This window comes from Silurus meridionalis, chromosome 2, assembly GCF_014805685.1.
Source record: "Silurus meridionalis isolate SWU-2019-XX chromosome 2, ASM1480568v1, whole genome shotgun sequence".
Taxonomy (NCBI): Eukaryota; Metazoa; Chordata; class Actinopteri; order Siluriformes; family Siluridae; genus Silurus; species Silurus meridionalis.
In genome coordinates, this window is record NC_060885.1 from 27528073 (window position 1) to 27549329 (window position 21257).

A 21257-nucleotide genomic window follows, 5' to 3' on the forward strand; every position below is an offset into this window, starting at 1 on the left:
GATCAGTTACTGATTCAAAAAACAATTAAATCAGAATAATGCGATGAGGAAAAAAATAAGCGCTGCTGCACTGATTGACGTGTGGAGAGAAAACACGCTAAACTCACAAGAAAGAAAGATGGGGACGGAGGAGACAGACGCCAGTGATGCAGACCCAACTGAAGGTGAAATGCCATTGAATTCTTATAAAACAATCCCCTGGCCATATTTAAGTGACTACATTGACTTCAGAAGCAAGAAAGACAGCAGCTTTATTATGCAGTGTAAGATGTGTTTGTCTGAAGCGACTGATCTTGCAGCTTATAAAAACTCCACATTGAATCTTGTCAGTTAATAATAAAGTTTCTTTGGCTTACATAATTGTTGAACTGTTGTGCTGCATCACTACGTGACTTTGATAATGTTGGTTTGCACCAGGGTTGAAAATGAATAAGGACTGGGGCAAAATTGCCACTGCACAATGAAGCTAGCTCTATTATCAGTGTCATGTGACATAACATAAATTATAAGTGTTATATTTTAAGAGTAGATCTGCTGATGTTGCATTAGATTTGAGCATTACTGTATAACCATACACTTTTGTTAGGAATGCAGTGTCCACTCAAAGCTTTTTGATTCGTCACCACAGAAAATGGCAGAGTTGTTCAACGTGAGCGCTCACTTTTTTGTATGTATGTCTTTAAATATATATATATATATATATATATATATATATATATATATATATATATATATATATATATATACATTAAATGGATTATAGGAGTATTTACATATATGATGTTAGCATGAGGTTTAACTTGAGTACCGGTAGATTTTTAGACTGGTAACTTTGCTTGTATTTAAGTACAATTTCATTGAAGTAACTGTCTCTTTTACCTAAATAGAATATTTTATTTCTCTTTCCACTTCTGGTCGATGCAATCATCACCACCAGCATTATCATCATAGACACCATCATCTTTTCCTGTCACAGCAGTATTTCTGTTTACATTCATCTACCTGATTCAATCTGTGAGTATTTTCCTGTCTCATTTTCTCCATCTCACTATGTCTTTATCTCTCTCTCTCTCTCTCTCTCTCTTAACATTTTCTGTCTACCTTTCTGAGTTTTTCTGTCCATCTCTGCTTCTCCTTTATCTGTCTGTTTCTTTCTTCCATTTGCATCCCTCTTCATCTTCCATCTATTTGTCTATGTGTCTTATGGTTCTGTATCTTTTTTTCATCTCTCTCTCTCTCTCTCTCTCTCTCTCTCTCTCTCTCTCTCTCTCCCTCTCTCAAGAATAAGAAAAATTCTTAGGCTGTGGTCAATGTAAAAGCTGTGTTTGGGAAGTGCAGGACTATATTTGTAATATTTCAGTGAGTGTGTGTGCGTGTGTGTGTGTGTGTGTGTGTGTGTGTGTGTGTGTGTGTGTGTGTGTGTGTGTGACAAAGCGTTTAAACAGGAAACTCTGATGCAGATACACAGTGGTGCACCGGACGCTATTTCTCTCAGTCTCCTGTAATCTGTCGTTTTGAAGAACCCTGACTATGAAATGATTAAGTCGTTTGAGTCATATTTCACCTGGTGTTTGTGAACAAGAAAACGCCAGTGAGTGTGTGTGTGTGTGTGTGTGTGTGTGTGTGTGTGTGTGTGTGTGTGGAGTCATGGGGGATTCCTGCAGAAGCCACACATTCAAACGTGGCTTCCATGTGTGTGTGTATATAAGTACATATGTGTGTGTGTGTGTGTGTGTGTGTGTGTGTGTGTGTGTGTGTGTGTGTGTGTGTGTTTGTATGCGTGTGTGCAAGACTCGTTGTTTAGCTCGACACAAACACATTTGAGAAACATCCACACTCTACTGCTTCCTGTCTCCGATGCAAGCCAGGTGTTGGAACGTATTCATCAAACTAAGATGGGAGAGAACCTCTATTCCTAAACACCCCCCTTCGTCTGATCTGCGTCTCCATGAAGAACCCTACGGGGCAGATTGAATAAAGTCAGAGAATTCGAGCAGACCCTGAGAGGCAGAAACTAAAGTAAATGCTCCTGAGTCCTCCTCTGATGTTTCACACGGTTCTGCTCTTTTCTGTTAGGTTCTCAGTGCTCAGAGCTTCTTCTTGCATTAATCTCCTAGGCCTTCACGCTTTTTCTTCTCTCTCCATCCACCAGCTGCAGATATGTGTGTGTGTGTGTGTGTGTGTGTGTGTGTGTGTGTGTGTGTGTGTGGCTCTGCACTGGTCTAAACAGCCTCGAGATAAAACACTCTGTGTTTATTATTGCAGTGGGACGTTGGGGGGTGAATCAGGTCTCAGTAGTAAAAACAGGTGGTGCGGCTGAAGGACAGGAAAAAAGGGAGCAGAGAGAGATGAAGGGATGAATAGACAAGGAGGGAGTGGGAGAGAGAGCGAGAGATCTGGGAGATCTCAAGTGAGGGTGGGTTCTGGTCTTCTATTAGTCCTGTGTTCTGGTAAGTTCCTGATCTTTTAGTTCTGTTCTTATTTCTGGGTTCTGCCATTTTCTGTTCTGCTTACAGTTACCTTCAGTTTTATTCAGGTTCTATACACAATGAGAACCAGGTTCTCCTTTAGGAGGTGTAGAAACCCCTCTAGAACATTTCTTAGTACATTATGGATCTTGGACACGGTTTGTTCCAGTCTGAAACTCAGGACAGGATTTGTCGCCCCTCTGTGACCAAAGTCACAAAGTACACGTATTCTGTACACTCCAAAGTGCACTGCAGTTCCACCTTATGATGGAGCCTATAGAGTATGCATTACCCATGATGCATTGCGTACGGGTCTGCGATTCTCTTAGTTCCAGTTCTTGGTTTTCTGTTCTCTCTTAAAAATTCCAGATTTCAAATTCCTGCACACTGTTTATGTTCCCTTTCCATTGTTCATCTCAGTCCCTGTTCCTCCTTCACTCACTGCTCTCAGTTTCTGCCCCTTTTAATGTTCTTCCCAGTTCCTTTACATTTTCTCATGTGAAACTGATTTCTGTTCTGTTTTCCTGTTCCAATCCCATCTTCCGTCTGTTCTGCTTGATTCTTGTTTTCTTCCTGTCCCCATCTGTTCCTGTTTCAGTGTCCTTCTTCCAACTTCTGTTCCTCTGATGGACCTTCTTAGATTCATAAGTTGTTCTCCATCCTGATTATCTCCTGCTTCTTTTAGCTGCCTAATAAAACCACTACTGTATCTCTGGCAGGAACAGGAGAACACTTCAGAACAGTCCTCTAGGCTTGGAGGTAAAGCGTTAATACGAGTCGCTGATGTCGGCCTGCGTGATCGCCTCGTTTGCGTTTATTTTTTATTCCGAAATGAGCCCAACCATCCGAGTACCTTCTAGAACACATAAACGGGGAGATTAGTCAGTTTACAGTTTCTATTAGCAATGCGGTGGATTTCTGGCGTCGATTAGCGCCGAGCGCTTTCGTAACGCTTTACAGCTGTGAAGTGAAAAACATCGCGGGATTAAAATACCCGACCTCGCCCCGCAACCGACGACTTCTGAATCACATGAACCCCGAGTTGAGGATTTGTTTCTCTCGTCATTCTTTCCTTTCCTCTATAAAAGCAAACAGCCACATGCGAGAACTCCGGCGTGTTTACGCGTGTTTAGCGTGCTCGGGAACTCGATTCTAATTGCTACCAAGGTAGCGATTTTCCAAATCAATACTCAAGACCATGCTATTTAAAGAGACGCAATCTGATGCACCAGAACTTCGGATATGAGAACTTCTAAACAGGATCCTTGCCGAAATTCGGCCTTCTATAACACATCATAAATAAATAACAAACCAAGGTTAAGGTTCTGGCAGCTGACAAGTAAAATGAGATGTCGCTGCTAATCCAGTTCACGTGAGTTCAAAGTTGAGCACTTGTGTGACCTTTGGCCTCTGTGCCATTACAGCAGCTAAAAAAAAAGAAAAAAAAAATCTGACGTCACATTTCATTTCACCTCTGTACACATTCTCATTAATAAACCTGTTATTACAAATGATAACTGGAACCAGAGCAAGATCCAAAACCAGGAAGCAAAATGAGGGTCAGATTCTGAACAAGACCCACCCCTCAAAAAAAAAAAAAAAAAACAACCTAAAGAAGGTAGAACAAAAGATTAGAGCCCAAAAACCAGAACAGAAATGTCAACATGAATGAGACAGAGAACCAAAGCTAAATAAAAAACAAGTATGACCCAAAAAGAGAAAGAAATGCAAATGCAATATGACTAAACCAGATCCAAAACATCATCCTGAACCTGAGAACCAGAAAAAAAAAACTTAAGTTCAGCACCAAATTCAGGCCCAAAACAGAACCAAAATCAGAAGCAAAAATCAGACCCAGAACCTAAAACATGACAGAACCATAAAAACAAAACCAGAGTCATAGTGAGAAGCACAGAAGACAGAACTAGAACCAAATCCAGAGCCAGAAATCGCACAAATGAAACAAAACCAGAACCAAAATTAGAAACAAAATGTCAACCCAAGTAAGAAAGTACAAAACTCAAAATCAAAGTGAGCACCAAAACTAACTCCAGGCCTGAGAAGCAAAAACAGATCAAAAGTTATCGACCTGAACAAGACAGAACCATAAACAAAATCCAGAGCCAAAAGCCCGGATAAAGATGAGAACCAGAACCAGAACTGGACCAGAGACAAGAATGTGTAACAGAAGCAAAACTAGAACTATCAACAATCAAACTGGAACCAAACACAGGATGATGAGCAGAACCAGAACCAAAGGATCAGCTGTGGTCATGTTTTACAACAGCAGGTTCTTCAAACCAGCAAAGATTGAAACAGCTGAAACCGTCTGAAGAAAAATATTTCGAATTATTTAATTATAAGTCACAGCATATATTCTCTTTACTGCAGCGATTTACCAAAGATTCGGTTCTACGTTTGGCCCAATTGAACAAGTGGTCTGTTTTAGTTCAGGACGATGAGGTGACACATCCATGTGAAGGAGGAGGAGAAGAAGCAGCAGAAGGAGAAGCAGAAGAATGCTCAATTCCACATGTTCACGTTCCACACCGTCGTGGGAATAAAGTCATTTCCTCTTAATGGGGTTTGCTGACTTTGAGATCACTGTTCTAGGCGACGTTTCCTCCCCAGAACAACAGCTTGAGCTCTGTTCCGTATGGGCCGGGGGAACAATATTCGTTCCAGATGCATCTCAAAGGCCTTCGTAAGAAGGGAAGTCGGGTTTGGGAGAGAATTAAAACAATTCAACTCTTTTTTAAAAGAAAATAAGAGAAAAAACACTCAACAGCAGCTCGACCCGGCAATCAAACCCACACTCAAACAGGTCAGAGCAAGGACTCTGTTCTCCAGCAAGTCTCTCCTGAGAACCTTTCAGCTCACGTCCGCTTCAGAGCCTCTTTGATGAGCAGATCGAAGCAGCAGGTCGCGTGTAAAACAGAACAGCTATGAGTCTCTATAAAACTGATACGTAATCTCACTTCCTCTTGGGACACGGACGAGAACGCAGACAAGAACAAGTCCCCCTAGAACCCAGCACTCACAGAAATCAGATTGGAATAAAAGTACTTTTTTATTAAGTGAGACGGAACCAAAACAAGCACAGGAGACAGAACCAGAATGAGACAGAACCACAAGAACCTAAACCAAAAGAAAGGGCCAAAATAGAGCACAAACAAGAACCTGAATGAGCAGAATCAAAAACAAGGACCCAAACTGGAATCAAAACAATAATCTGAAAGAGTGGGAAAGAAAACCCAGCAAGAGGGAGAACCAGAACTCAAAGCAAGAACCCTAACCAGAATAAAGGCCCAAATACAGAGAATATCGATAAAAGATAGATAACCAAAGTGTAGAACCACAACAAGGATGAGGACCAGAACCTGTAAAAGGAATCATTAAGTCTAAACCAAAACAAGTGTACAATAATCAGAATGAGCCTCAAAAGAACTCCAACAAGAATAAGAACAAACTACATGAGAGGGGAAACCAGGTCAGGATGAGAACTATAACAAGAACCAGAACTTTAACCTTGAGCAAGAACCTGAACATGGCAAAGTACCAAAAAGCTAACTAAAACTACAATCAAAACCAGAACAAGGGGTTAGAAGTTCATAAGGAAAAAAAATAAATCAAAGTGAGTTCCATGATGCAAAATGGATCCAAAAATCTGATTCAAAGCCGGTCCAGAACTCAGAACCAAAATGAAGACGGAGTGAATATCGTTACAGAACATAATAAACTTAGAAGTAGCAAAAAAACATTGAAGGAGCCGAGTCATTCTAGAGCAGGGAGCACAACCAACACCAGAACAAGAACCTGAAACAGAACCAAGAAGTAGAATGGGAATGAGAACGAACAAAAAAAAAAAGAAACAGAACCATGTTTATTCACAAGGAGGATGTGAAGGTAAAAAGTAAAGACCTGAAGGATAACCTGATGCAGGATGGGTTCTCAGTGTGTTCCTTCATCAGCCTTTAGAACTTGAATTTTTTTTTTCTGTCTCTATCCAGGCTGAAGATCAGCAGCTTCATGGAGTCGTGACGCTGCTTTACCTCAGAACATACCGCAATCACGTTGATACATAACAGGCAGTGTGTGTGTGTGTGTGTGTGTGTGTGTGTGTGTGTGTGTGTGTGTGTGTGTGATTATACAGGAGCCCTGCCTTTTGCTCTTCACATGATTTTTAGCTCGCTTTAAGGTTGATTGTGAATTTTAAGTGAACGTTCCCATGAACTGGAGAGCAAAGGAGGGGCACATACATACACACACACACACACACACACACACACACACACACACACACACACACACACTTGTAACTCGATCCATCTGAAGGTAAAAAGAATAAAATGCACATTTTTGTAAAACACAGTTCCTCTTGGCTTGACCTTCTCTCGTCTTTTTTTTTTCTCCACAGATTGCACAGACCTCCCAGATTTTAGAAGTAGGAATGAGGTTCTGCGAGGTGAACCGTGGAACTTTAGCACGATCGTGTGGTTCACACACACACACACACACACACACACACACACACACACACACACACAAATGTGAGAAAGAACTGGCCTGACCTCCACCTCAACTTCTGGGCTCTGATTAAAGGAAGCCATTCTGATGTTCTTTGCCTGGTTTCTACAACGGTCTCTCTCTCTCTCCCTCACACACACACACACACACACACACACACACACACACACACACACACACACACACACACACTACTTTTGCTATGACTTTAAGGGCTAACAGAAGCTGACCAGCTACCAGATCAATCCACTCGACCTTTTAGCCAGAGGACTGAAAGGGGATCAGTAATAATCTCCTCACCTCACACTCTCACACACACACACATTTTTCTGAAAAGCCTCCATGATGGCTCTGTCTTCTTTCAGCAGCCTCGACTGTAACGTGAGCTATATTGAATCTGAAACACGATGGCAGAAATGACACGGAACTCTCCGGGGGAGAAACAAAATTCTATTCCCGCGATCCCACTTTTCCAGAAACAACAGAAATAAGACACACGTTGCTAGCATATCGCAACGCTCTTCATCCCTCCGTCATGACTAGCCATTAATCATAAGCAAGGCCCTTGACACGCCGCAACCGCTTCTGTCAACCGTACCATCCATTAGCTTGAGCGAAACACGCTTCATATTCGCATCAGTGCTGTAAAAGCGTTCCTCTCATTTCTTCAGGAAACCTGGAGATTGAAAAAACATGGGTTAGCTTTCGAATTATTGCGATTAATAACTTTAGAAGGGTAAAAATAACAAGGAAAATTTAATGTCAGTAAAATCTGTCTGAGATCCAACCAGGTTACGCCCTGGCATAGTGTAATGTGGATCCAAGTAGGACAGAAAACAAGAAGAACCCTCCGTCTTCCACAATAGACACCAGCCGCTGATCAAGGCACATGAATTCCATTATTTTGTCTCTATCTTTATGCTTCTCATATCTTTGCAGTAGGATTGCTGTCTTTGAAACATCTTAGTTATCGACAGCTGAGTGATTGGTGCTTGAGTTGCTGAACTGTCCCGCTCTCTCTTAGCGCTAGCCAACTGTGAAACCTGCTTATATTCCTTTATGTGATGAACCTTAAATGTCTGATAAGGTTGGTGGTGATAATGTTTTATCGACGATTATGAGCAGAGCACCCTTTCCCATAAGAATCTAGCACAAATAACACAAACTGGAGACCAGCACTTCTGCGGGACCCGACGCAAATTAGTGCGGCACGGGACAAGATTTGAAGGGTGAACGCAGGTGCGGGCGATAAAATACTTTTGTGGAGGGAATAAAATATTTTAAATATTGACTAAATATTTGACTAAAAACAAATAAACTGCTATTTATCTACTGCACAAAAGCCACAATGGCAACTAAAATCAAATCAAATGATTCACAGGCTCAAGGTTGGAAGCTAACTTTCGCTTGGTTCATGCCCTGTAGACTACTAGAGCACACCGAGGCACAATGTCTCAATCGCAAGACACAGATTGCCACAGATATTACTTCGTTATTAAGGAAAGAAACATACAACACAACAAAACAAAATAAAGGAAATTCAGAAATGTTTTTTGATCGTATGACAGCGACAGAAAATGCCTTCCCTTTGCTAGCTGTAACAAATGCATTAAAGTACTCACATACAGCGCCTTCAGGCCTGAAGCGTCGTGTGTGCACAGTTTAAAAAAACTTTCAAGTCGTTTATGGGAAAGCAATCGAAAGGGTTGAGATGAAACATCTGAAAAATGTGTTGACTGTTTGTTCTGACTTAAGACCTTCTGACACCATCTCTGGCCAGGGTTTCATTAAACGCATCACCTAGTTGACACAGCAACCAAGATTGGAAAAGTTGATGTGAAGGAAATGTCTCCTCATCAAACGACATGGTCACAAAAACCTCAGTGAAAGGGCACAAACACTAAGAAGAGCTGTTTTCAATAACATGACTGATACAATTGTGAAATATGGCTCTGCAATGACATCTGGACCAAAAACCATTGGCAAAACCTCCTTCCTATTAGCCACAATACATTACATAGATGCAAATTACGACTTGGTGTAATGAATGCTCTTTGCAACACCATACGATGCAGGCATTTTAAAAACTAGCGAAAACTTTCAAGCTTTACTAGTTCAAAATCTATTTGGAAAAGTTCACAGGCCTTTGTCACTGACAGAGGAAGGAACGTGGTCGCAGATTTATGCAGCTTCACAAGACTGAACTGTGGTACTCACACCCTCAACACCATTCTCATCTGCTGTGGTGGACAAAACACCTAAAGCTCGCCACTTTCGAAAAGACGTTAAAAAACAACTCACCTATTTTAAACATTTCTGGCCTGAAAGTGAAGCCAAGTAAGTCGCTAAAGCAGTCAGTGGAAACAAGATGGAAATCTAATTTCAAAATGCTTGAGTTTTGTGTTTCAGCAGTATGATGACAACGCAACAATCCTGTTGGAAAATAAACAGTATAACCAAGTTGGATGCATCAACAAAAAACATTCTTAAAACCCTGGTGTCTTTCTTGAAGCCGTTAAAAGATGCAACCATTGACCAATGCCTTCTGTGCGTCTCTAGTTATTCCGTGGTCCCTGAAACTAAGAAACCACTGGAGAGGCAGCCACGACGGACTGCGTTCTCACCGAAATTGCACCAACTTGGATGTATGAATTAATGTCCCCGAAAAGTTGGGCACCAAATGGAATTTAAATGCTCTACAAAATTGCTAAATTTCCTCACTCCAAATCTGCGCCAGTTAAAGATGATTGCTGATAATGAAAGACAAGCTTTGATGCCGTCATATTGCTAGTTGATGAGTTGGGGTTTGATGAAAACACAGAGGAAAATCTACCGCCACCAGTTAAAAAGGCTGCTTTTCAAGACTTGAATAGGAGGATGCTGATGATACCATAGACAGCAACGTGTCAATCGATTTCGAAATAGCAGGAAATTTAAAAAGGTCAAGTTGGACAGATCCATAGCACACGTGCCTAGGGATGTCCTCCAGTGGTGGAAAAGACGAGGTGAAGAATTTCCAAGACTAACTAAATTAACAAGCAATGCACATTACATTCCAGCTCACTATAGGAGAGAGCTTCCAGTATTTGTGGTGGCATGCTCTAGCAAAGTTTATCTGAAGCCGTCATTAGTGAATGACATGTTATTCCTGCATGGACACGTTAAGTAGGCCTACATTTTTTGGTTAATTCGGTTTTAATTATTATTATTAAGCTAAACATTAAATATTGGCCTATTTTTTGAAAATATCAATATAAGATATTATTTTAGTTTCACTTCTATGTTCTAATAAGTTCCTTGTTCATGTCCATGTTCATTTACACAAAAAGTCAAACTCATAAAGAGAACAGAAGAATGGAGTGGGAATGACAAGAAATCGGAAAAGCAAGAATGAGAACGAGGACTCAGTCAAGCACTTTATCCTCGTATAAAATTTTTTTTTAATTTAGGAGATTAAAAGAGTAATACAATATTCTTAAGGAATGGGGGATTCTAGTGAAGTTGAAAAAGGGTATGAATCTTGTTTTTAATTGAAGGAATACCTTTACTAATTAAAGTGCAAAAACAAAATAAAAGTAATTAATTAATTAATAATAAAATAAAATAAATTAATACAAAAGAAACAGTCCATGACTTGAGTCTAATGTGAGTTTTGCACTTTCACAGCAAAAAAATGAATAAAACCTCCTCAATGGGATACGAATCACAAACTGGTTGTTTTTCCATTGGAGGAACACCTTTACAAATGAAAGTGCAATAACAAAAAAATAAATAAAAATACATACATTAAAAAAAACCACTACAGTCCATGACTTCTCAAGGTCTAATGAGAGTTCTACACTTTCACAGCAAAAAATAAATAAAAATCTCCTGTTAAATCATCATTTAGGATACTATGGAATATCGCAAATTCAGATTAAAAATTCAGACAGTGAGTGCACACATTGAACAACTCTCGAATTTGATGGTATTTAATTTTTATCTATGTCTGCATCACTGGCATCTGTCATGTCCGTTTTTTTCTTTTTTGCCAGTTTATCGTGTTTTCCACCCATCAATCAAACAGTAAAGTAGTTTCCAGGACGCCTTTATTCCTCCTTGCATTATTGATATTTTTTACTCAGTAACAGCTATGATTTAAAAATGTACATAACTTTTATGTACTTTTACATAAGTAAAAGTAAAATTACTTTTATTCTTCAATTATTCTACTTTAAAAAGTAGAAGTACACAACAAAAAATACTCAATCGCAATAACGTAAGTAAATGTAATTCGTTACTTTCCACCTCTAGAACAGAATTAGTGAAAATATTCAGGTATCATATCTGTAGGTTCCCTGGTGGTCTAGTGGTTAGGATGTGGCGCTTTCACCGCTACGGCTCGGGTTCGATCCCCGGGCAGGAAACCAAACCCAGCCATTAAGGTTGCACAAGCCTTAGTGCCGGTCCCAAGCCCGAATAAATGGGGAGGGTTGCATTAGGAAGGGCATCCAGTGTAAAAACATGTGGTCCACTGTGGTGACCCCTAACGGGAGAAGCCGAAAGAATTCAGGTATCATGTAACTATTATTTTGATTCTTCAGAAAATCCTCTTTGATTAAATTTGTAGATGAAAATTGACAAATGAATTGTAGATGAAAAGCATATCTGTGCTCAGAACCCATTGTGGCAGCTGTGAGGAGATTTTGTTGTAATTTTATGGTTTTTATTAAACAAGTGCGAAAAGAAAGTGAGAGGATGAGGCTGAAACTCTGCTTTTGGTTGAGATGTGCGCTTAATAAAAATAAGAAGGAGCAGTTTGGTGGTCCTCAACTGACCGTCAAAAACGGGGAAGACGTCCTCGACGCTGGAAAGACTTTGTGGTTAAAATTTGTGTTATAGGAAAAGGAGAAAGCGTGAAAAAAAATCATTAAGGATTTTTATAGGGATGCGGTGAAAAGTCGACTTCTAGTTTTCCGGTGAGATCAGGACCAGGTGCAGCAGAAAGCGGAGGAGCGCCGGCGGATTCCTGAACGTGACGAAGGCTGGAATTTGGCCTTCTGTAATGCATTATAAATAAATAACAAACCGAGGTAGTGGTTCTGGCGGCTCTCCCGCGAGCTAATGGCTAACAAGTAAAATGAGCTGTCACTGCTAATCCAGTTCAGAGGGGGTCGGAGCCGAGAAGTGACGCGACCTCTGGCCTCTTCAGAACTACCAAAAAAAGACACAGCGTGAGCCAACTAATACAGAGGCACTCATGCATCATTCCTCAGGTGTTTTTGGCCAATCAGAGCTCACTGGCTACAAATATTCATTTAAATTTTATTGGTTTTAGGTTTTGATAACTGAAGAAATAGCACTGAGCAGTGAGAAGACCACAAGCACACTGCAGATATTAAATCTCTGAGTACAGGGCTTACACACACACACACACACACACACACACACACACACACACACACACATACTTCTGCTCACTCTTAACTAGCTTGCGTCTGAAAAAACAAACTTCTCTCATAGCCATCATGAGTCCAATATACACGGCCATTTTTCAGCTCACTTCTTCGCCGCAAGTTAAACAAGCGAGGGGTGTTTTGCGAGAGTCACCGCTGATGACAGAAATTCATCCCTCGTTCTCATGTTCAAGTGTCTGTGTGTGTCGTAGATTTTCACATAGTCTCAGAAAGACGAGGTGAAAACCGCCAGAAATGGAGGTAACATTTCGATCAAGGTGATGCCACAGTGGTCGCAAAAGTACACACATTCTTCACTTAAGTGAAAGTACAGATACTAATTTTTTTGTTTTAAAAGACTCTGGTAAAACTTCAAGTACTGACTACACTTTTTTATCCAAGTTAAAGTAAAGAAACTTAGGCTCTGACATGTACTTAAGTAAAAAGTAGCCATTACAACTACCTGTTTTAGTGTCACGCTGGTAACTGGACCTCATATCATATTAATATTAGGGCTATCAATCGATTCACAACATAATCGCACATTGTTATCTGTTCTAAATGTACCTTAAATTTATACTTTCAAACGTTTTAATACTCTAATCCACATGGGCATAGACAAATACTGATGCTATGCAAATGTATGTGTACTATTCGTAAAAGCAAAACTCAACATAGAGCATGAAGAGAAAATATTATTGTAAATGTTTTAAATCAATTATGGTGTTTCAAATTAAGCAAATTATTAGGACACCAAACGGATCCTTTGCTAGGTTTCCACATGGACGGTAAATGATGGGATACCAGAGAAACTGTACCTCATAACTTTCATACGGATTACATAATCAGAGAATATTTGTTGTTGGTTTTTGAGCTTTTTATTCATATATGTATGTATATATATATATATATATATATATATATATATATATATATATATATATATATATATATATATATATATATATATATATATATATATATATATATATATGATGTCTGTGAGGCAAATATTCACTGAGATTCAGGAGTTTTATTTGTATGTCTGTACAAAGAGAAGATAGAGGCGGCAGGAAGCGCACCCTGTCTGTTTGCTTTATTTTACAAAAGCACAGCGTTTTGTTGTTATTTTGAGTGTGTACAAATAAAAGTAGACCCTTTACAGTTACAGATTCAAATGATGTATTGCTCTTATCTGTACGATCAAAAGACACATTCATTTAAGTTCATTTCAGTATTTATGTTTCAGTGTTATGAGGAAAAAAATGCCACAAAACGCATGTTTGTTGCCCCCCCAGAGGGTAAATTGTTGGATTTGTGCGGATTTGAGAAGAAAGAATATTGACATTTCACCAAATAGATTAAAACGGAAGTAATGAGCCTGGTTTGAAAATGTAAGAAGAAAAGACAGATGTTTGTGTAAAAACGTAATGAAAGTATTGATACCAGAAACAATCTACTTAAGTACAGTAACTAAGTATTTATATTTCATTCATTCCCACCTCTGTGATGCCATGAACATTTTTAACACTTTTGAGTGATGATTCTCTCCCCGTCCACCACCCCCCTACACACACACACACACACACAATCACGCAACACAATCTTGCTCGATTTACGTGTTCGATGTTACACAGAGAGAGTTTTCCTGTCAGCATTTGACGGTCCCTCCAATTATGGAATTGTTTCACTCTACCTCTCTATCGAATTATAGCATTGCATATCTTAGATCCGATTCCAACATGATGTGAACAGTGGTTTTTTTTAGACTTCATGCAAATTATATTCATATAGTTCTGCTGCACACTATTCTGCATTCTCTTTTATAGAATTATAAACATATATCATTGTAAATCAAATGCATATGCTAGATTATATTGTATATCTTTAGGCCTATCTATGTATTATCCTCTGCCATGGATGTCCATCACACAAAGTTTTCCTTTCCTTCAGTTCCATTTATAGTTTAGCACAAAAATGGAAATTTACAGTTTACTATATCCATAATCTACTACCATTTCTTATAGAATTTTTAATAGTTTTTATTTTTAAGTAAGTATTGGTAGAACACGCCAACATGCAAGAATCAGTTACTCTATTATCAACGTGACTTTTGCTGATGTAAACACATTCTCTCTCTCTCTCACACACACACACACACACACACACACACACACACACACACACACACACACACACACACACACACACACACACACACATTGTGCAAAAACATTTGTCTAACAGGCCGTAAGATCTACCCTTTATAAGGGTGGTGTATGAGCAGGATACAGTCAATACAAACACCCACATCATCGTCACTACAGCTCAAACACGAGTCAGAAATGCCTCGAGGACCGGGAGAAAAAAAAATTTGGATATGTTTCACTTGGCCACTAAAAAGCTCCCTTTATTTTCATTACAAGGTGTGTGTAACTAAAACGAAAGCCAGAAGAGAACAAGGTTCTTAATAAAAAGGACCTGAGCGCAAGGTTGAAAATGAATGAAGGGTCCTGGAAGGCTGGACAGCTGCGGTCTGGATGAGGCGACACCACGCCGAGAACACAAATAAGCCGAACGCTGAGGTTCAGAGATCATCATTCACACTGTTTTTTTTCCACACACAAGGTTTCTGTAGCTCATTAAAGGGCTGGCTTTGTGTTCAGTATGTTCAGGTGGAGTGGTGAACACAGCCAGAGATCACATTTAACCACGTCATGGCAATTCATTCTATGCATTAATAAGTCATCATTTCTATAGTAACAGCTCGTTTTCAGGAATGTGTATGCTCCACAATGACTATTAACAATATTAAACACCTGTTCTACAACGAATAGTAACTTTACAATTGTAAGGAAATTGTTGGGGTACGATGTTCTAGGAACATTGCTTCAGGTTGCTTTATCATCAATGTCAATTGTTAAAACATCACCCAACATAACATTGTATTAAAAAGCTCAGGACTCCATGAGTTTCAGGTTTAATAGTCATGCTCGTTATGTTTATACTGCAGGACGGACGGTAGAAATTGACTTAAGAGTCTGTTTTCAGAAAACTTGGGGTCCCTCACAGGTTTTCTGGACAATTAAGCGTTCTTTGCATGTAAAAAAAAGTTTCGAAGTGAAAGCAAAGAGTCAAAATCATCTTTATTAGCCAAATATGCCTGAGCATACAAGGAATTTCTTTTTGGTTTAAAGCAGGGGTCACCAACCTTTTTAAAACTGAGAGCAACTTCTTGGGTACCGATTAATGTGAAGGGCTACCAGTTTGATATATATATATATATATATATATATATATATATATATATATATATATATATATATATATATATATATATATATATTCCTCTATGTGAAGACACTGATCATGTTAATGATTTTTCATAATAATTATCAACAATGATTTAACAAAGTAGGAAACAGCTATTTTTAGAAAAGGCCCACGGGCTTCTCATGTGGTCTTTGCGGGCTACCTGCCCCAACCTATGTTGGTGACCCCTGGTTTAAAGTAAACCAACGGTGCACAATTAACATACTGTACAGGCAATGCACAGCAGCCTTGGACTGAAATAAGACGTGAATGAAGTGGTAGCACAGTAGTTAAGGCTTTGTGTAACTAACCGGAAGGTCAGGGGTTCAAGCCTCAGTATCACCAAGCTCCCACACTTGGGCCTTCAGCAAAGCCCTTTACCCTCTGTGCATGGCGCTGTATCACGGCTGACGTAGCTGGGAAGAAGAAAGAAACGAAGAAACGAAGAAACAATTTCACTGTACTGAAAAAAGCACCTTTACCATTACATGGAATCCTACAACATGTTTACAACTAAATAACCAAGCAGAGAAAACATGACACAAAGCGACTTAATAGGGCAGTGATTGTCCAGTTGGTTAAAGAAGCATATTGCACATTGGTATGATATTTCCCAAGACTAAAAGATTCACGATCACACAATACAACTAGACAAAATTATATGACCAAGCATAGAAGACATTGCACACCGTAATTACACAATACATGTGTTTACAATGTGTTTAAAACATAGAAAAACAAACCTTTACTCAGAAACAGTATTGAATGAAGTTATGTCTGAATCATTTTCAAAGGAATTGTCTAACGCTGGGTTACGCCAGGCTGCATGTCAGGGCCGTTTCTAGTTTTTTTGGCGCCCCAGGCAATATTCTTATTGTTACTCTCACCAATGGCTCCGCCCTCACACCACCCTTTATTTTTTAAATAAACGAACTCAAAGTTAAAAAAAACAAAACAGTCCCTCACTACTTTAGTTCTGACCTGAGGTTAGATGCATTAGATCATATTTGTAGCTCAAAATAAATGCTCAAGAAACTCAAGAAACCTGTATTGTAAAATGTACATCGGAGTGTATACCTTTGGTCTTGGCTTATGCATACGCAAGTGCGTTATTTGCACGTCAGGGACACGAAGTCAGGAGAGGCAGTGATGAGGCAGTGCCTCACGTTATAGTCCAATAGAAAATGTATGTAATGAAATGTGAACATTTTTATTAACAAAACTTTTTCTCTCTGATCTGTTATAAATTATATTAGTCTATGATCACTTATGATATGTAAGCTTTTTGTTATCAATAAAACTGCAATAAAAAATATAAACAGCATGTGAGGCAACCATTACCCCTGCAGCATAGGGGCATGCAAGAGCCCAAGTATTGATTGTATAACACCAGATGACAATTTATTTATTTCATCTGTTAATAATATATAATAATAATAATAATAATAATTATTATTATTATTATTAATAATAATAATAATAATAACGTTGATATTAATAATTATTATTGCTGATATTATTAATAATTATAATTATAATAATTATTATTGTTATTATTATTATTATTAATAACAATAATAATAATTTTTAAATAACATCAATCCATAAAAGAGAATTAACTCCAAAATGAAACTTTTCAACGTCCATCCGGCTGAGAATCTACTTCCGGCAACAGCGATGACGTGGTAGCTGCGTCACGCAGGCTGAATGCGTTGTTAACCTACGCCGGTACTGGCTGATGGAGCGATGATGCGGGGGAAAACCGTAATCGTGACCGGGGCGAACAGCGGCATCGGTAAGGCGACGGCGGCGGAGCTGCTGCGGAGGGAGGCGCGGGTGATCATGGCGTGCAGGAGCCGAGAGAGGGCCGAAAGCGCGGCGCAGGAGATTCGCCAGCAGGCCGTGAGCGAGGCCGGGACCGGAGAGCTGCTGGTCAGACTGCTGGACCTGGCGAGCCTGAGCTCCGTGCGCAGCTTCTGCGAGCAAATCAACAAGGTCACCATCTCTAGAGGAAAAACATCTCCGGAATATACACCCACCTGCTCATACACCTCTGTTTAAACCACAGACAGAGCTAAAAAAAAAAAAAAAGCTGCATATTCATGGTGGAGCTGCTCAGGGCTTCACCCTGACCTGATACTCACTCCTTTTCAGGGGAAAGTAACTAATACGTGCCTAGAGTACGACCAGATGACGTCAGTGCATAGTCAACTAATCACTAAACTTGCACATTAAACAAGCTGTAACATAACAATACAGAACAGTGTTACAGTGTAAGAGGTTCAATCTAGAGACCTGCAAGAGCATTTGGACTTTCCTTCTGTTATATTTAATAAAGGAGTGACATGAGGATCTGATCCTTATTTAGTAGAGAGTGCACTTAGGGTTCTGGTCCTCAATCCACAAACGCAGACATGTTCTTTGGCTTGGATGATACCTCATATACGTCAAAGTTTAACATGAGGGTCTAGATTTATTATTGTTTTTAATGAAAATAACGTGGAACCCCGAAAAATTGTTAGATCTAGAACGATTGTCTATTTGGGAAAACCTTAAAAAAATTTTTTTTTTTAAATAAATAAACGGTTTGGATTCTAGATTTTACACTGTGAGAGAAAACATGGAATACATGTTCAATGTAAATGAAAACAGGTCAAATCTACAAATCTCTAAAGAAACCATTCATGATTTAACACACCAGATTTAACACATGATTTCTAGAACCCCAAGAAAACTTTTTTTAGATTGTTGTCCTGTTAAAGTCCTGTTTGAATTTTTTGCTTTTGAGTGGCCAAATAAAAGTTATGGCATACAGTTGGGAAAAAATTAAGGTGTCCAAAACCTTTGTCCATATAATGTATGAAGGGGGGGGGAGCGCAAAAGCTGGTGCATTATAAAGATTTCCAAGAAGGTTCTGTGTAGAATATGACAATGTTTAGTCTACTGTTGCTAACATGAACTGAGTGGTTGAGAAACGTGGAAATAAACGTGTTGTTGTTCTCAGGAGGAGCCGAGACTGGATGTGCTGATCAACAACGCTGGGGTCTACCAGTGTCCGTACTCTAAAACCGAGGACGGCTTTGAGATGCAGTTCGGCGTGAACCACCTCGGACACTTCCTCCTAACCCACCTGCTCCTGGACCTGCTGAAGCGCTCGGCACCCAGTCGCATCGTTGTCGTCTCATCCAAACTCTACAAACGAGGCGAGATCAACTTCGACGACCTGAACAGCGAGCGCGGCTACAACGGGGCGTCGGCTTACAGCCGCAGCAAACTGGCCAACCTGCTGTTCACGCTGGAGCTCAGTCGACGCCTCGAGAACACGGGCGTGACTGTGAACGCTCTCACGCCCGGCATCGTCAGAACCAACCTGGGACGCCACGTCCACATCCCTCTCCTGGCTAAACCGCTCGTCAACCTGGCGTCATGGGCGCTGTGCAAATCGCCCGAGGAAGGAGCGAGGACTTCGGTTTATCTCGCCTGCTCTTCGGACGTCGAAGGGGTTCAGGGGAAATGTTTCGCTGACTGCCAGGAGCAGAAGCTGCTTCCTAAAGCCACGGATGAGGGCATGTCTAAAAAACTGTGGGACATGAGCGAGGTGATGGTAGGCCTCACGACCTAGAACAGGAAAACACTTAGACGGTCAGGTTTCACTTCACTGTAACCAAATCCCAGTTAACCATTAGGAAATAACCTCATTCATTCATTCTTCCTCACTGCAGGAATCGGCAGAAATGTGTAGCACAAAACTAAATATTTAAAATGAGGTACAAATTGCTTGAAAAGCTAAAAAAAAAAAAAAAAACTTTCTGATGAAAGAGAAATAATTCAATATCTGATGGATTCATTACAATAACCATTTAGCTGCAAATTAATGAGTAAAATAAGTGTTTAAATAGAATGTATACAAATTATCCAGTGCATTTAATTGATTGAAAAACAGTTGCAACTTAAACAGGGTTGTTTTTTTTCCTGGATAAATTAATGTGCACATATCTTTTCTGAATCAAGGGAAAAAATGTGCCTGACAAAAAAAAAAAAAATGGCATTTAATATTCAAATATTAAATATTATTTCAATTACACAGACTAACATTAAAGCTTTTTTGTGTCAATCTAAATATTCAAATATAATTCAAATATTTCTGCATTAACACATGCAGATGCAAAAATTAGAGTAAATCAGTGATTCGAGTGAAGAAATGAGTGAATCAGTGATCCGAATGAAGAAATAAGAGTGAATCAGTGATTCAAATGAAGAAATGAGAGTGAATCAGTGATTCAAATGAAGAAATGAGAGTGAATCAGTGATTCAAATGAAGAAATGAGAGTGAATCAGTGATTCAAATGAAGAAATGAGAGTGAATCAGTGATCCGAATGAAGAAATAAGAGTGAATCAGTGATTCAAATGAAGAAATGAGAGTGAATCAGTAAACCAAATGAAGAAATGAGAGTGAATCAGTGATCCGAATGAAGAAATGAGAGTGAATCAGTGATCCGAATGAAGAAATGAGAGTGAATCAGTGATTCAAATGAAGAAATGAGAGTGAATCAGTGATTTAAATGAAGAAATGAGAGTGAATCAGTGATCCAAAGGAAGAAATGAGAGTGAAACAGTAACACACATAAAGAAAAGAGAGTGAAAGAATGATAAACAAAGAAATGAAAGTGAATTAGTGATGCACATGAAGAAACAAGAGATTCGGTGATACACATGAAGAAATGAGAGTGAATCAGTGAGTGTGATTACACAAAGCTGTATTGTGTTTCTGGACAGTAAATGTGATGTGTTGAGAGAAAATGGCATTTCATGATTGTTTTATTGCTTTGAGTTACGAGAGTAAATAAACGTTGATCAGGAACGCCGAACTGCTTAATGTCTCCACACACATGCACACCTGGACACACAGCAGGCCCAGTGGTCTAATGGCTAAGGCTTCAGCTTTATGAGCTGTGGATTGTGGGTTTGACTACTGTGCCAGTCAAATTATGGTAAGTGGCGGTTCAGTGGTTAAGCAGTTGAATTGAGGTGAACATGTGTTCATATCCCAGCATCACCAGGCTGCCACTGCTGGGCCCTTGAGCAAGGCCCTGAGCCTTCAAACGCTTGTATAAATTATTCTCTACTAATGTCGGCATATTTACTGGCTAGCTTCCTCGTTTATATGCTAGCATGTGGCTTTTTTTTTGTTTGAAAGTGTACAGGATGTTATAAAAAGTGCAAGCATGAATGAATCGGTTTGATAAATGATATCTGCCGAAGGTTTTCATTTTATTTATTATTACTCCTCTGAGACTGATTACTCTTTATTACTCCTCTATGTCATAAACGTCGCTATGAAAGAGCCGAGGTCACTGATGAGCATAATGAACCGAGACCACGGTAATGTACTTCATACACAAAAACTCACAAAAGCACAGGCATTAATTACTATGGAATGTGTTCTCTGTGTTACATGGAAATTAGTCTCTCTCTCTCTCTCTCTCTCTCTCTCTCTCTCTCTCTCTCTCTCTC

General features: G+C 39.4%; 1 protein-coding gene and 1 non-coding gene across 2 annotated transcripts; both read left to right on the forward strand.

Annotated features, from left to right (window-relative positions):
• The first annotated feature begins 11329 nt into the window (after positions 1-11329).
• Positions 11330-11401, forward strand: trnae-uuc. The gene has a single exon. It is a non-coding gene; the product is annotated as a tRNA-Glu (tRNA).
• Positions 11402-17396: 5995 nt separating this feature from the next.
• On the forward strand, positions 17397-20604 carry rdh14a (retinol dehydrogenase 14a). Its single transcript, XM_046836386.1, has 2 exons — positions 17397-17737; positions 18747-20604. Exons 1-2 carry the CDS (start codon positions 17489-17491, stop codon positions 19362-19364), a joined length of 867 nt encoding a protein of 288 aa, XP_046692342.1. The 5' UTR covers positions 17397-17488; the 3' UTR covers positions 19365-20604.
• The last annotated feature ends 653 nt before the right edge of the window (positions 20605-21257 follow it).